The following is a 13,667-nucleotide window of genomic DNA, read 5'->3' on the forward strand; positions in this document are numbered from 1 at the left end:
TTTCATTGTGTCCCTTCTGACAAGGTCTAGTAGACATGGTAGCCAGACAGTGTTGAGAGCCACAGCTGAAGGGGCCCCAGCAAACTTCCAGTAGCCAGCAAACTTCCAGCTGCCAGCTGATTGGCTCACAGCGGCCCAGCAACATCTAGCTGCCAACTGATTGGCTCCTCTGCGGTGATGCTCATTGGGCTGTTTCCCTGCCCTTTCAGACCATGGAGCTGCTCATTGGGGAACTTTTTTTGGCTCTGCCCACGCAACCCAGCCAATCGGCCTCAAGAGCAGGAGGAGGGGGAAGGTTGAGAGGCTTGTGGAAGCCCGTGGTGGCAGTTGGGCTCTGAAGGTTTTCCTGAAGAGCTGTGTGGTTTGGCGTGTGTGGTTCTAAAAATGAAAAAGTTCGTTTCTTTTGACAAGTGGCTCCTGAATTGTGCCCAGTCAGACTGCGGCAAGACAGCACCTGGGATGGCCAGGGACTCCCTGGAGGGAGTGAGTTCACAGCCGTGGGTGCACATCGTCTTTGGCCTTAACTTGGTGAATGTTCCCGGGGACCCATTTCCAAACCCACGCTGCTCACTGGTGGGTCCAGGATGGTGCCCAAAGGAGAAGCAGGTATGCAGTCTGCGGGGAGCACTAACCCTCACTGCCACAGGTGAAGCCTGCACACCCTCCAGCTCTGCCACGCCACTTATTGAGTGGGAATGTATAATTTTTTAAAAATTGCAATGATCTATATTTAAAGGTGCATGAGCTGGTAGGTAGGCTGATGCATGTTTATCTCTTCACTTTTGTGGTGGCAACACTTATGACCCACGCAATCTGCAATTCTGAAAGAAACAACACACTGTGTGAACAGGAGACGTCCTGCTGCGTGTCATGCGTGCATCACGGAAGCTCTGTTCCCAGGGACCAGCAGTGCTCCGTCCCCGCCCCGTCCCCGCCCCTGGGAACCTGTCCTGTGCTGATGTGAGCACAACAGCTCAGATTCACAAGCAGGTAAGACCCAGCAGCCTGTCCCTTCCTGGCACACTCCACCAGCTGGGTGTCTTCCTGCTCCTCCAGTGCTGAGTGAAAGGACTCCCCCTTCCTGAGGCTGCCTGCATCCTCCTGTGCATGCACACGGCAGCTTCCTCTCCCGTCCACCTGCTGACGGACAGTTCCTTTCCATGTCGTGCCTGATGCTGCACAGAACACTGGAGGGCCGACACCTCTGAGGTGCTGATTGTTCCTTTGGGCATATGCCCTGGGGTGGGTTGCTGGATCACATGGGAGCTGTTTTTGATTTTTTGAGGGGCCTGCATCTGTTTTCTCCAGTGGCAGTGCAAGGCCCCTTCCTCCACACCCCACCAGCGCTCGCCTCTTGTCCTTCTGATGACAGCCCTCCTTGCAGGTGTGAGGTCACCTCATGTGGCTTTGATTGCCTTTCCCTGTTGATCTGGGATGGTGAGCACCTTGCCACATGCTGGACAGGCCATGCCACTTTAGAGGGCTCACCCTGCAGAAATAACTCACACCTACCTGCAAGAGTGTTCTTGCAGCAGAAATCATAACGGGAGAAAAGCCCCTTGATATACATGTCAAACAGCAGGGGGATGTTGGGAGAAATCAAGGCACTAACATGTATCACATACTCTGATAGGGCTCTGAGCTGCCACTGACCCATGCAGCCCATTTCTCCTAAAAGGACACTTATGGTTATACGTGGTACATAAGACGAAAGTGTTTGGGGAAAGGGAAGGAATGTGTTCTCATTTAAAAGTAGGAAACTCTAAGCAAAATAACGGCCCCATAAAGAATTCCACATCCAAATTAAGGGTTTTTTGTTAAGCAAACCAGAGTTTGCTTAACCTCTGAGCCACATCTGCAGCCCTTTTTATTTTGAGACAGGGTCTCACTAAATTGCTTAGGGCCTTGCTAACTTGCTGAGGCTGGCTTTGAATTTGCGATCCTTCTGCCTCAGCCTTCTGAGTCACTGGGATTACTGGTGTGCATCACATGCCTGGCTTTAATTAAGGGTTTTGACAGGGAGATTATCCTGGATTGCCAGGCTGGCCCAGAGGGACAGGGTGCTACAGGAGGGAGGGAGGCGGCCAGGGCTGAGGAGACAGAGCAGAGGTGGGAGAGACCGTGAGCCACAGGTTGCGGGCCCTGTGGGAGCCGGAAACCACAGGGGACAGGCTCTCCCCTACAGCCTCCTGAGGGAGGTGGCCCTGAGACACCCTGGCTTGAGCTCAGGGAGACTCCTGACCTCCAGACTGTGAGATAACAAAAGTGTGTTGTTCAAGCACACAAGGCCTGGTGAGTTGTCATAGCAGGGGACAGCTAGGTGACAGAGGTAGAGATAACAAGTGCCTGATAGAAACATCCATCATCTCAAGTAGGATAAGGAGGAGGCAAGGCAGACAGGACACATCACTCCTTGCTTATGTTGGTGTTTTTATAATTAACATTTATTACTCCCCTAAGTTATTACTCCCAGTTATTCTGGAGGCTCAGGCAGGAGGATTGTAGGTTCAAGACCCAGCAAGACCCTGTCTCAAAATAAAAAGGGCTCGGAATGCAGCACAGTGACATAGTGCCCCTGGGTTCAGTACCACTACAGAAAAAAATAAAAAATAAAACATAGCTGGCACGGTGGCACACACCTGTAATCCCAGCAGCTCCAGAGGCTGAGGCAGGAGGATGGTGCATTCAAAGCCAGCCTCAGCAACTTAGTGAGGCTTTAAGCAACCTAGTGAGACCCTGTCTCAAAATGAAAAATAAAAAGGTTGTGGCTGTGGCTAAGGGCCTGGATCCAATCCCTGATATGTGTGTGTGTGTGTGTATAAATCAAAACACAAGTATATCCTTAAAATAAAAATATAACCAGTTTTTACCAACAGTCTAAATGGCAGGAGAACTAAGGATGGAAGGGAATGAACAAGAGCCTCCTGGCACACGCAGCTCTTTCCTTTTCTCTCCTGCAATTTGGTGAAGAACATCTATAACAGTCTCTGGTTTTCAGAAAGGATCCTCAGATAAATTGAGAAGGTCTCACAAACTTCCATAGGCAATAGCTTAAAATACACTGCTCATTTTATATTAGATTCACTTGGAGCACAGCAAGAGAAGAAAGGAAGCAGAAATAAGAGGAGTAAATACTTCCCACTGGAGTGACAAGATGTGTTAAGCATCGGGAAACCTGAGCTGCAAGAAGTATAAAAGTGTGTGCGCACGCGCATGCAATCTCCTCCATATATGCATAGGTAGATATATTTGAATTAGTTTTCCAGAGGATAGAGCCAACAGCGCGGGTGCACACGGTTCATCACCAGGAATCGATCGGTTCGTGCCATTCTGGGGACTGTGAGGTCTCCCTGCCTGTCATCTGCCATCGAGAGACCCAGCAGAACCAGAGTGAAGCCAGAGGCTGCTGTTGAAGCCCTGAAGTCTGGAACAAGAACCAGGAGCCCCAGTGTGCAAGGACAGGGTATCCCAGCCGTGGAGCAGAGAGCTGCCTTCCCTGCATCTCTTTGTTTGGTTCAGGCCCTCGATGGGTCAGATGGAACCCTCACATAGTGAGGGTGGGTCTTCTTCATTCAGTCAGATTCAATCTCTTCCAGAAGCATTGTCATAGACACACCCAGAATCATATTTTTGGGCATCCCGCAGCCCCTCAAATTGACAAATAGTTTAATATCCTGACACTCGCACGTCCGCACACACATACGTTTGCCGTTCATTTGACTTTTATTATTATTATGTTAGGTTGTATTTAAAATTTCTTAGTTTGAGATACAGATTCCCAGGAAGCCACAAAACACTACAGAGACGTCTTTTGTGCCATTCTTCCAGTTTCCTCCCATGGTATACCTCAAGTAAACAGGGCCCAACATTCAAACCAGGGCATTAACATTGGCATGGTTTGCACTTATAGTTCTGGGTCTTTTTTTGGTAGGGGCAGGTAACTGGGGATTGAACTCAGGGGCACTTGACCACTGAGCCACATCCCCAGGCCTATTTTGTATTTTACTTAGAGACAGTGCCTCACTTTTGCTGAGGCTGGCTTTGAACTTGTGACCCTCCTGTCTCAGCCTCCCTAGCTGCTGGGATTACAGGCGTGTGCCACTTCTTCTGGCTTGGTCCTTTTTCAAAGCAGTTTTATTGAGGTACAATTGATATACAAGGAACTGTAAAGGTACACATCTAGTGGTCCCCCCTCCCATCTGAGGGGGACATGTCCCAAGACACTCAAAGGACAACTGAGAGCTGTGGCAGAGCACTTGCCCAGCACGTGTGACGCACCACATAAAAATAAATCAAATAAAGATACTGTGTCCATCTACAACTAAAAACAAATTTAAAAAAAAGGACACGACACAGTGGGTAGTGCTGGCCCCCGTGAGCTCCTTCCCACACAGCTTCCCGCTGAAGGAGCACTCCCCCTCGCCCTGGCCCTCTGGGGCTACTGTAAGGCGAGGGGGCCCCGGGGGACGAGGGAGGACAGCACACACCGCGGGGGACACTGCACAGGGCAGGCCTCCCGGCCCCGCAGGGCTCAGCGAGCTGGGCAGGGTTTAATCATCGACTTCTGGAATTCTCATCTTTGGCTGTGGTCGCTAGGGTAACCGAAGTCACCGCCGCAGAAGGTGACTCTGGTGCTGGCTGCAACGGGCCGCCGCCGCTCGGGCCGGACGGGTGCTCGGCCGCCCACTCGCCCCCGCGTCTGCCCGCTGTGTGCCCGGCCACCACCCTTGGGGTCCTGACGGCCGGGCGGCGGCTTTGGAACTGACCCCAGCGTCACATCGGTAGCACCCGGACGCCGCAGCCCAGCCATGGCGGTGGAGCAACGCCGCTGGGCTCCGGGTTCTTCCGCCATCGCCGCTCCCCACCGTCCCGGGCCGCCCGCGCGCGCTCAGGACCGACGCGCCTCGCGGGGCCGCGCACGCAAGCGGGGGCTGCCGGGAGGAGCGCCGTGCCGTCGATGGCCGAGGCGCGCTCGCGGAGGCCGCCGGGAGGAGCGCCGCGCCGTCGATGGCGGGGCCGCGCGCGTTAGCGGGGCCGCGCACGGCAGCGCGGCGGCCGCCATCTTCCGTCCCGGCGGCAGCGGCGGTGCAGGCGCGGGGTCAGCGGCGCGGCGGCGCCCCTCGCTCGGCCCGGCGGCGGGCGTGGACCAGGCAGGAGCCCGGGGGCCGCCCGCCCCTTCGCCGCCCGCGCGCCTGCCGGCTGGGTGCGGAGCGCAGACACCGCCCGGAGCGCCGGACCCCCCGAGGCCGCCCGCGCCCCCCGGGCCGCGCAGATGGGATAGGCGGCGAAGATGTTCAGCTTCGAAGGGGACTTCAAAACGAGGCCCAAGGTGTCGCTCGGCGGCGCGAGCAGGAAGGTGAGGGCAGCGCCGGGCTGGGCCGGGCCTGCCCGGGCGCGAGGGCGGCGCCGCTTTGGTGCCCGCTCCCCCGCCCCGCCGCATCCCCCTGAGCCCTGGTCGTCCACCCTGAGCCCCCATGGTCCACCCTGAGCCCCTGTCGTCCCCCTGAGTCTCCGTGGTCCACCTGAGACCCCGTGGTCCACCCTGAGACCCTGTGGTCCCCTCAGACTCCACTGATCCTCCGCACCGCCGCGTCCACCCTGAGCCCCCGTCGTCCACCCTGAGCCCCTGTGGTCCACCCTGATCACCCCCCGCCGCCTCCCCGCACCGCCGCGTCCACCCTGAGTCCTGATGGTCCACCTGAGCCCCAGCGTCCACCCTGACTCCCTGTTGACCCTCTGTGTCCCCCCCCCACGCCTTCACCCTGGCCCGCCTACCAGCCCCCGGCACTCCCCACCACCCTGCGGCGCAGGTGACCACTCTGGCCCGCCGCGTCCTCCGGCCGGCGGTGTCCACCCAGCCCGTAATGTCCGCGTGCATGATGGCCAGCGATCCTGGGAGTCCCGAGCCGCTGGCGTCGGTGGCCCTGCCTCGCTGCTCCGCCCCTGCGTCGGACCCAGCCGTGTGGGCCCTGTGCTTGCCGTGCTGGCCGAGTTAAATGGGCCGCAGTGTACAGAGTGGTCTTTCCCCCTTCGGGGATAGCTTGTCGCCCTTCCAGCGGGGTTGGCTTTTAACCCCGGGCCGGTTTTCAAGTCCTAGTAAGAACTGCCCCAAAAGTTGTAAGCCAGGGTGGTTTCTGAGGGCAGTGGAAGTGGACCTGGGCCCAGGTGGGCGACAAGTGTGCTGGCACCTTAACATTTGAGGTGTCTGGTGGTGATTGGTGGAAGTAGCTGCAGAGCTAGGTGCTGGAAATAGATACTTCTCAGGCATAATTGAGTTGGAAGGGGCTTGTGAACTATTGACAGTTTTATACCAGAACAGAGTTCTACAGGCGGGGACTTGAGAGAACTCCAGGAGTTGACAGAGTTGGCGGTGGAAAGTTGGCATACTTGTTTTTGGAGCTAGTAGCACCTCCCATGTTGCCCCTGTATGCATGGACCTTGTGGCTTCTGTGGTCATGAGTGCCTGGCTTGTCCTGACACAGGCTTGGAGTTTTTTCACCCGGTAACACACCTTTACTTATCTGTTGATCAGAATCTCCAGGCAAGGTCGTACATTTTGCTCCTCACCCTCCTACCAGGAATTGAACTTGGGGACACTGAGCCACATTCTCAGCCCTGTTTTTATTTTATTTAGAGACAGGGCCTCACTGAAAGCCTTGCTTTTGCTGAGGCTGACTTTGAACTTGGTTGGGATCCTCCTGCCTCAGCCTCCGCAGTCAGGCGTGCACCACCGCACCTGCACATTTTTAACTGTGCAAACAGTTCCCTCCTTTTAAAAACTTGACCCTGTCAGATCCACATACCTTAATCATCTTACAGTGGTCCTCCTGCCTGTGAAATTGGAACGGGTGAGGGGCAGATAGCAGAGTCTTCCTGGCCATGGGTCTAGCTTTGGCCCATTCCCACTGAGAGAGTCCCAGAGTTGCCCTCTCTTCAGGCATGCGTCCCCAAGGTCATTCTCCCGAGAGGGCAAAAGGGAAGTGGGTGCCCCAGGCCAGTACAGGAATCTGGGTGGAACTAGGGCTAAATTTAGCTTAAAAGTTTTTTACACCCATATGTAGATGGCTCAGTGCTCACATCAGATGAAGAACATTCTTAGGAGTCTCTTTCAGTGTTCTTCCTCCTAGGGTGACTCCTCCTCTGACCTTATTTTCCATAAATGAGCTTTCCTGTTGTTCCTAGGTGAGGTTGCATACATCCTGTCCTTTCTTTCTGCCGGGCTTCTTTGCCTCAGCATCATCTCTGAGATACTTCCCGATGTGCCACCCGGGTCCACTGTGTGATCATGCCACAGACTGTCCTCTGCTTTTCAAGGGCATTTGTTGTGTGTGTCTTGGTGGACATCACTTATCTTGTAGGTCGTGTGTCATCCGTGAGCCACCCTCAGCAGCGTGCCTGCCAGTGCTGCGGCCAGCGGCATCAGAGAGGGTCAGAGGCTCCAAGTCTTTGCCAACACTTGGTTTTGTGAGTCCTTTTCATTTTGGCAAGTCTGGGAGGGCTGTGGATTTCTTGTGGCCTTACTTTTGTTCCCTGGTGGCCAGTGGATTGAGCACTGTAATGCCAGATTTGTGGGACCCCAGTAGACCTCCAGGAGCCAAATCCAATGCAATCACACAAGAGTCTTATTTTTTTTCCCACACAAGAGTCTTTATTGCAAGCTCGAGCCTGACTCACAACCATTTCCAAAGCAGCGGTCCCAGGGAGTGAGTCCCAACCCTTAGTTCAGGTTTTGGGGGATTTATATGTTTTGGGGGATACACTATGCGTCACAACACCACACAGCAATCATTTCACACTACGGGAAAATCAAACAACTCTTAACATTGATTAGCACATTCACTGGCGGGAACAAGTCGGGTAAGGGTGATTGGTTAGTTCAAGTGGTGCCTACATTTGAACTGATTGGTTTAGGCCACGAGGAGTTGCAAGAGTGTGCGCTAAACTGCTGGGAGGCCTAATCATGTTATCAGTTACCAAAACTACTGGGAGGGTCACCTGGCATTTCAGATATTTTCCCTATCTCTCACTGATTAGTGATTGCTAGGGGGTTGCTTTGGGTCCTCACCTAGCCTGACTGAGTCAGGGACACATGACCAGTAGATCTCTCCTGTTAAACAACTCAGCAGGGTGGGTATGTGCCTGGGAGCGCTCTGTGGGTTTCCAGGACAAGGGTCACGCCCCTTCCCTCTGGACAGGCCTTGAGGTAGAAACTGGTTTCTCAAAACCTATAAATCCTCACTGAACTAAGGGTTGGGACTCACTCCCTGGGACCTACATGTGCAACGTGTTCTTCACTCTCTTTGGGTCTACAAAAGTCCTTTCCCTTATTGAATAAACAAAAATCATAGTGAGCTTTTCTTCATGTCTTAAGTGATTATTTGGAGTCTTCCCTTTCTTCAGCTTAGTGGGAAACCGGATGTCACCTTTTGAATAAATATATCTTCTCAAATTAAATGAATATTTGTAGTGTTTACTAATCTATAAAGGCTCTGTAGAGGAAGTCTTGACAAGCTTATAATCTTACTGGGAAGGTAAAATTTAAAACTTGACAAGTGAGGCTGGGGTTGTGGCGTGTGTGAGGCCTTGGGTTCCGTCCTCAGCACCACATAAGACAAATAAATAAAATAAAGGTATGTGTCCATCTACAACTAAAAAATATTTAAAAAAAAAATAAAACGTGATGAGTTAAATAGCAGTTGACTGGTTACTGAGCTATGGATCTCCCCTGGGCTGACCCGGGAGTGCGAGCTGCTTGGCCCGGTCCTGCCCTCGGAGCACTAGGTGTAGACGGCTTTTACTTCCTAATACTTCTGAAATTAGGTACATGTTGATGACATGACATATTTTAATTGGCACATTTTTTTTCTTAGTACATAGAATACCATTTGGGGGTCATTTGATTTTAACTCCACTGAACCCACTTAGTAAATCAAAATTTAAGGGAAAAAAGTCAATAAGGGGGATGATGGTGCTCACAGAAAGTAAAGGTCAGAAACTTAACCAGAATCTGGGTTGTCAGTACCATGGTAGTTAGCATCTTTCTTGAGCTTATTCTTGCCTCTGCAGGCAGCGCTGTTTCTCCCTCACGTGATCTTGGCTGTGTGGTTACCTGATCACACGCATTGATCTCAGTTCCAGAGTGTGGAGAGGAAGCTTGCTTGGCTTGGGTTTGGTTCCATTTGGTAGCTGAGTCGGAGCAGGGCTGGAGTCTCCTGGCACAGAGCGCCTAGGTGTGTGTCAGGGCTAGGAGGGGACGCCCGAGGAGAGGTGGGTTCTTGTGGGGTGCAGCAGTGCGTTATACATGGGGGAGGGAGGCACTTGGGCAGAAATCTGGGTGGCTGTCAGCAGACCTTGGCTTAGAATGTTGTGTCCTAGGAGAACATGCATTTTAGGACAGGAGGGAAGAGTGGCCAGCAGTGCTGACTGCTGCAGGGGTGGCTGAGGCATGCACTAACCACCCCTGGGATTTGGAACTAGGGAGACCTTGGTTATGAGTAGCAGGAGTTAGAGGTCAGAGTGTAGGAAGGACCCTGCAGACCATCTGGAAGTCAAGGGAGTAGACCTATTAGAAAGGGCCCAGAAGATGGAAGCCAGGGAGAGGGGGTTCAGGGTCTAAGGAGTATTTTGGGGAATGAAGAAGGATTACTCAAGTAGAGAGGAGAAAGGAAGGGAAAGGGTGTGGCTTTCAGAGACCTGAGGAGGCAAGAGCCCCAGCAGAGTCAGGTGTAAGCAGAAGGAAAGAAGTCAGTGGGTGGGTGTGGTCACAAAGGGTTCAGTTCTGTTGAGTTGCCGAAGGTAGTTGATTAATAGTGGCAGTAGATTGAGATCACTTCAGTGTTCAGGCCCATGGTGTGCTCTCTTTCTTCCTTGTTTTTATTCTTTTGCCTTTTTTGGTTGGTTTGTTCTGAGAATTGAACCCAGTGGCATTTTACCACTGAGCTATATCCCCAGCCTTTTTTTTTATTATTATTAAATGGAGTCACACTAAATTGCTGAGATTGACCTTGAACTTGCTACCCTCTTGCCTCATCCTCCCAAGTCCTGGAATTATAGGTATGACCACCCTGTCCAACTGTCCATGGCTAAAAAAAAAAAAAAAAAAAAACCTAGTAGATTGTTTTCCAGAGCAGTTTAGGTTTGCAGACTTCCATGTGTCCCTTGTCTTGCGCCTTACCCTTCCTGAGTTATTATGTTGCCTTAGTGTGGATCTTATGACAGCTGATTAACCTATGTCAGTGCATTATTGTTAACTGAAGTCCATAGTATAAATAAGATTCACTGCATGTGTTGGGCGTTCTTTGGGACTGACAGATGTGCACTAACATCTGTCAATTCTTATAGCACACACAGGATAAAGTCCTCGCCCTCAAGATCTTCTTTATCTGTTCTGCTTGTTTATCCCTCTCTCCCCTCAACCTCTGGCAACCACAGATTTTTTTTTTCCTGTCTCTGTGGCTTTGTACGCAGAGTTTGTGCATGCCAGGCAATTTCTCTACCAGCCCCTGCCCTTTTTAAATTCATTTCAGGATAGGGCCTTGCTAAGTTGCCCAGGCTGACCTTGAACTTGCAACCTCCTGCCTCAGCCTCCTGAATAGCTAAGGTCGTAGGCTGCATGGCTACGCAGGCTTGACAGTCTTTACTTTGTTATTGGTGTTGTGCATTCGGTGGGTTTAGCCTTTGCAGTTCAAATTCTCTCACTTTGCAGTATGCTTATCTGCTTGTGTCTTTTTGAATCCCCAACCCCAAATGGTGTTTCATTGTGTGGATGCATTACAGTTTATTCACTCACCTGTGTAAGGGACATATTGTATTGAAGAACACCATGATTGCTTCCAAGTATTGGCAGTTATGAATAAAGCCTCTGTAAACATTAGTGTGTAGATCTTTGTATGGACATCAGTTCCAAGTCATTTGGGTAAATATCAAGAAGTACCACTTTGGGATTCTGTGTTAAAACTAGATGTTTCACTTTGTGGAAAGCTATCAAACTGCCTTCAGCAGTGACTACAGCCTTTTGCATACCCACCAGCAATGACTGGGCATTCCTGTTGCCCCACATCCTTGTCAGCCTTTGGTGTTGTCAGTATTCTGGTTTTAGCCACTGGTATTGAGGGTCTTTTCATACGCCCACTTGCCAATCTACGTATCTTTTTTGATGAAGTATCTGTAGATCTTTTGCCAAGTTTAAGTTGGGTTGTTTGCTTTTTTATTGTCGTGGTTTTCATTTTTGGGTTTGTTTGTTGTTGTTTGTATGTGGGATTGAACCTGTGCACCTAGCCAGGTTAACTGAACTATACCCCAGCCCTTTTTATTTTGAGAACAGGGTCTTGCTGAGTTGCTGAGGCTGGCCTCTGACTTGCTTGACCTCCCAAGTTGATGTGATTACAGGTGTGCACCACTGCACCCATCTCTTATTACTGTGTTTTGAAATTTTCATGTACATTTTGTATGTATTTTATATACAAGTCCTTTTTCAGCTCTTTCCTTTGCAGGTATTCTTTCCCAGCCTGTAGCTTGTTTGTTCATTCTCTTAAGAGGGTCTTTCACAGAAGGTTTTTGTTGTTGTTGTTTGTTTGTATTTTACTTTTATTTATTTAGTACTGGAAATTGAACCCAGGAGTATTCTGCCTCTGAGCTACACATCTCCAGCCTTTTTCTTTTTTATTTTTGAGACTGGGTCTTGCTAAGTGGCCCAGTCTGGCCTTGAACCTGAGATCCTCCAGCTTCAGTCTCCAGAGTAGTTAGGATTACAGATGTGAGCTACTGCTCCTGGCTAGAAGTTTTTAATTTTTATGAAGTTAAGTTTACCAATATTTTTTTCATGGATCATGCTTCTAGTGTTGTAAAAGTTTTTGCAAAACCCAACATCACTTAGATTTTCTCCTGTTATTTTCAAGTACTTTTATATTTTACAATCATTTTTTAAATTAGATTTTTTTATTGGCATGTGTGTGTTGAAAAGCGTGCTCCTTTTCAACACTGGGCTCCAGCGTGGACTGGTCACATCAGGGCCATGAGCCTTTCTGTCCCTGGTCCCCGTCACTTCTTGCTTCGGAGCCTTCAGGCTTCTCTCCTCTCTTCCTCATGAAGTGCACAGTAGGTTCTGGTGAACTGTAGGCACCCCTACTGTGCTGGGAGCCCCAGAACTCACCCATGGTACCTGTGATCTGCCGCCCTGCGTTCCCTCTCCTCCCTTCCCAGCCTCTCGTCCTCACTGCTGGACACCCAGGCTGGCTTCTTCCAGCATCCACCTGGGGGAGGACAGGCTCCCACACCTGTCTGTCTGGCTTACTTCCCTCGACTCGCTGTCCTCCAGCCCTACTTCTTAGAGCTGAATGATCCGCCCCAGTGTACCTGTGCTCCATTTCCTTTGTCCCTCCTCTGCCGGTGGCCACCCAAGTCCAGTCTAGGCCTTGGCTGCGGTGGAGGGTGCTGCATTAAGTGTGAGCATGCAGGCGTCTCCTAGATATGCTGATTTCATTTTTTTTAATATTTATTTTTCAATTGTCGGTGGACACAACATCTTTATTTTATTTTTTTATGTGGTGCTGAGGATCGAACCCAGCGTGTTACCGCTTGAGCCACATCCCCAGTCCCTGCTGATTTCATTTCTTTGGGATATACACTCAGGGGAGTACCTGGTAGCTGGATCAGAAGATGAATGTGTTTTTAGTTTTTTGAGGACCATCTGTACTGTTCTCCATAATGCCTGTAACTGATTTACATTCCCACCAATATTTGTTTTTTTTCCTCTTTCATAATAACTAACCTGACTGGGGTGAAATCATATTTCTTTCTGGGTTTGATTTGCATTTCCCTGATGGCTAATGATATTGAGCATTTTTTTAAAAAAATATTTATTTTTAAGTTTTTTTAGGTAGACACAATATCTTTATTTTACATTTATGTGGTGCTGAGGATGGAACCCAGTGCCTTGTGCATGCTAGGTAGGTGAGCGCTCTACCACTGAGCCACCACCCCAGCCCTTGAGCATTTTTTTTCACATATTTGTTGGCTTTTTGTATCTTTTCTTGAGAAGGGTCTATTCAGATTATTGCCTATTTTATTTTATTTTTTTCCTGAGTGGCTTACATGTTCTGGATATTAACCCATCAGGTGAATAGCCGGCAGGTGGTTTTCCCATTCTGTGGTTGTCTCTTCACTCTGTGGATTGTCTCCTTTGCTGTGCAAAAGTTTTTTTGTTGAACAGAATCCTATTTATGTATTTTTACTGTGTTACCTGAGCTTCTGGGATTCTATAAAAATATCACTGCCTATGCCAATATCCTGAGTGTTCTCTCTCATCTCCTTCTGAAAAGGTCTTAAATTTGGGTCATTGATCCACTTTTTTTGAGGGGGGTCGGGTACCAGGGATTGAGCCCAAGGATGCTTAATCACTGAGCTATATCCCCACCAGCCCTTTTTGTTTTTTTGAGTCAGCATCTTGCTAAGTAGCTGAGACGGGCCTTGAACTCGAGACCTGCCTCAGCCTCTTCTCTAGGATTACAGGCGTGCACCACCACCTCCAGCCCCTGATCCACTCTGCGCTGATTTTCATACAGGGTGAGAGAGCGTGGACACGGTTGTTCTTCGGCATGTGGGTGTCCCCTTTTCCCAGCACATCTGTTGAAGACGCTGTCCTTCCTCCAGTGTGTTTCTGACACCTG

At 50.4% G+C, this 13,667-nt stretch overlaps 1 protein-coding gene across 2 annotated transcripts in view; it reads left to right on the top strand.

Moving 5' to 3' along the window:
- The first annotated feature begins 5,041 nt into the window (after positions 1 to 5,041).
- The window catches only part of Ube3c (ubiquitin protein ligase E3C), a 95,391-nt gene continuing 86,765 nt past the window's right edge, over positions 5,042 to 13,667 (top strand). For both annotated transcript variants that reach the window (XM_078040933.1, XM_078040934.1), the window contains exon 1: positions 5,042 to 5,356. In XM_078040933.1, coding sequence (XP_077897059.1) covers positions 5,291 to 5,356 — 66 coding nt within the window. In that variant the 5' untranslated portion in view covers positions 5,042 to 5,290. The remainder of the gene's footprint in view (positions 5,357 to 13,667) is intronic.

The sequence above is a fragment of the Ictidomys tridecemlineatus genome, chromosome 2 (assembly GCF_052094955.1).
Source record: "Ictidomys tridecemlineatus isolate mIctTri1 chromosome 2, mIctTri1.hap1, whole genome shotgun sequence".
NCBI classification, from domain to species: Eukaryota; Metazoa; Chordata; class Mammalia; order Rodentia; family Sciuridae; genus Ictidomys; species Ictidomys tridecemlineatus.